Source organism: Microtus ochrogaster, chromosome 4 (genome assembly GCF_000317375.1).
Source record: "Microtus ochrogaster isolate Prairie Vole_2 chromosome 4, MicOch1.0, whole genome shotgun sequence".
Taxonomy (NCBI): domain Eukaryota; kingdom Metazoa; phylum Chordata; class Mammalia; order Rodentia; family Cricetidae; genus Microtus; species Microtus ochrogaster.
In genome coordinates, this window is record NC_022011.1 from 86,435,198 (window position 1) to 86,436,764 (window position 1,567).

General features: G+C 47.9%; 1 protein-coding gene across 2 annotated transcripts in view; it reads right to left on the reverse strand.

Moving 5' to 3' along the window:
• Positions 1–1,345, reverse strand: part of Ccdc141 (coiled-coil domain containing 141) — a 152,643-nt gene extending 151,298 nt beyond the window's left edge. For both annotated transcript variants that reach the window (XR_003376853.1, XM_005346624.3), the window contains exon 1: positions 1,050–1,345. Coding sequence is in view for 1 of the 2 variants with exons in the window: in XM_005346624.3 (XP_005346681.1) it covers positions 1,050–1,151 (102 nt within the window). In the remaining variant the exon portion in view is untranslated. The remainder of the gene's footprint in view (positions 1–1,049) is intronic.
• Between the last annotated feature and the right edge of the window lie 222 nt (positions 1,346–1,567).

Here is a 1,567-nt window from a genome sequence, read left to right on the forward strand (position 1 = left end):
CTGCAGAGGAGAGGGTGGGGAGTCACACCTCTGCAGAGGAGAGGGAGGGGAGTCACTCTGTAGAAGAGAGGGTGTGGAGTCACACCTCTGCAGAGAGAAGTCACACCTCTGCAGAGAAGAGAGTGGGGAATCCCTGAGGTCTTGCATTTTGTGCAGGAAGCTCCCAGCACTGGGAACTTGGCCTTAAGCAGAACCCTGCATTCCACTGCTCAACATCAAATTCTGTTTTCCTTCTACAAATTTTTCATACTACTATAAAATTTGCAGCAATTAAATTAAATGGGCCTTGTCGCCAGTTTTTCTCCCCTTTTTGGCCAGGTTGGCATCCATTAAACATGAATTCTTTATGTGGAAAATTGTCTAAAGAGCAAACTTATATTTCAGAGGCTCTTGCATGATTTCAATCAAAGGGTCAAAATGATGGAAGTCTTCCACACCCCAAAAATGTGTGGCCATCTTGCAAACAGCTAAACACAAAACATACAGTTAAGCCCCAAGTGGCTGCATGTTCCTGATCTCAAGAGTCAGTTTGATATACAGCCTGTGGCAGGGTCTCCATCACCCTACAGTGGAGAAGTATTTAAGGCTGCCTGTACCAGTGGGAACAGTTCTGGGAGGCACTGGCAAGAGCCTCTTAGTGTTTCCACTTCTCTGTCCTGCCAAGGAAGTGCCCCCCTCTGACCTGCCCCCTCCATCACATCCACACAAAAATAACAGACTGCCCTGGCCCACCCGACTCTTCACCTGAAGTTCCAGAGCCTCTGTGACATGTGCCTTGCCTTTAAGGGCCAAACTGAAAGTACACCATAAAGTTTGTTTTAAGTCGTTGTAGATACTTAGTACGCTGAAAAGCAAACTGGCAACTTGTTGAAACTTGCCAGTCCTCTGACACTGGTTTACGTGATTAAAATCACTTATTATTTAGTATCTGTTCTGTGCTGTGTCCTGTGAACATGTGCATTATCTTTTAGGGCTCTCACCACACACAAAGAGACCCCCCCACCCCCCGCGGCCACAGCCACACAGAGAAAAGAAAGCTGTGCACTTACCTTGACAAGGGCTATCACGATTTTGGAGTTCCCAGCTTGCACAGCTACAGAGCTGATGGTGGTGGTGGAAACACCCGCATGGGGACTTTCTTTACAGGACATGGCACTTTAGAAGGAAGATTTAAACCCGGGGCACCGTTGATAGGGATGCGTGTCTGTTGGTCATGTTAGAAGGCATCCACAGGGCTACCGGACTCATTCGGGGAATGCTCTCTGCACACACTGATTGCCCGGCCAAAAGGAAAGAACAGGAAGTTAAAAATAGACAGCCCCATTGAGCTTATCGAGAGGGAGGGGGAGGAGGGGGGGAGGGAGAGAGAGAGAGAGAGAGAGAGAGAGAGAGAGAGAGAGAGAGAGAGGAGCCAGCCACACCCCTAGTATGGTAACAGTAAGTGCCTGTTATTTTTGCCATTATCTGAAACTCGAGGGACAGCCTTGAGCTCTCTGCCTATCAGCTGATGTCCGATAGCTAATGGAAAAAAAAAATACATCCTGACAGCCCGAATTAGTTTAGCCAT